This window comes from Mastomys coucha, chromosome X, assembly GCF_008632895.1.
Source record: "Mastomys coucha isolate ucsf_1 chromosome X, UCSF_Mcou_1, whole genome shotgun sequence".
Taxonomy (NCBI): domain Eukaryota; kingdom Metazoa; phylum Chordata; class Mammalia; order Rodentia; family Muridae; genus Mastomys; species Mastomys coucha.
The window spans coordinates 92,010,568-92,011,638 of NC_045030.1; the positions used below are offsets into that span (position 1 = coordinate 92,010,568).

General features: G+C 39.5%; 1 protein-coding gene across 1 annotated transcript in view; it reads left to right on the plus strand.

The window, feature by feature from the left end:
- The window catches only part of LOC116087339 (melanoma-associated antigen B5-like), a 1,184-nt gene extending 366 nt beyond the window's left edge, over positions 1-818 (plus strand). The window contains exon 2 of the mRNA XM_031366047.1: positions 1-818. This exon is cut by the window's left edge and continues 5 nt beyond it. Within this exon, the coding sequence (XP_031221907.1) occupies positions 1-818 (818 nt within the window).
- The last annotated feature ends 253 nt before the right edge of the window (positions 819-1,071 follow it).

The window sequence follows — 1,071 nt, forward strand, 5'->3', positions numbered from 1 at the left end:
TGACTACTGATCTCTTTTCTATATCAGATGACAGTTCTATTGATCTTGATGATGCTGAAGACCTTTTTAGGGATTACCATACCATTTATCACCAAGATATTATGGCCACAAAGGTCCTTGTGCTGTTGAAGATCCTCCTTGAAAACTTCAAAACAAAGCAGCTTACTACAATGGAAGATATGATGCAGGTTATTGATAAGGAGGAAATCAATGACTTCCCCGAGATCCTCAGGAAAACTGCTGAAAGGCTTGCAGATGTCTTTGCAGTTGAACTGAGGGAAGTTGAATCAAGCCGGGGGATGTATGACCTTATCAGTATGCTGAAACTCCCCAACAATGGGAGGGTTCGTGCTGGCCAGGGCTTTCCAAAGACTAGTTTGCTGATGACTGTACTGGGCATAATCTTCATGAAAGGCAACTGTGCCCGTGAAGAAGACATCTGGAGAACACTAAGATCTATGCGTATATATGCTGGAAAGAAGCACCTAATCTATGGAGAGCCCCGGAAGCTCATCACACAAAATTTCGTGAAGCTAAAGTATTTGGAGTACCGGCAGGTAGCCAACAGCAATCCTCCACAATATGAATTCCTGTGGGGTCCCAAAGCATATGCTGAAACCAACAAGATGACCGTTCTAAAGTTTGTGGCCAACTTCAGTGATATCTCCCCTAGTTACTTCAAAGATCTTTTTGAAGAGGCTTTAAAAGATGATCAAGGGAAGAATCAAAGCAAACATAATGTCAGCTCTGCTATTCGTCCCAAAGCTAGGGCATTTTCATTTGTGATGTGTCCAGGGGTTACTTTCTCCACTGCTTAAGTTTAAAGCAAAAGGCAATATAGCAGTAAAATAAGGATTTCCTTGAAAACAGAAAAGGAAGCACAGAGTTAACAGGTTAATGTAGTGAAAGGATAGAAAGAAATCAAAGCATGAGTAAGCATTGTAATTGCTTTTGTTCTGTTTGATGGAGTGAAATGTTTGAAAACTTCTTGTCTGTTGTTAAAAGAAAATAAAGAAATTAAATGTTTCTTAATTAGATTTCATTTATTGACTGTTATTTCTGTTCCCTTCT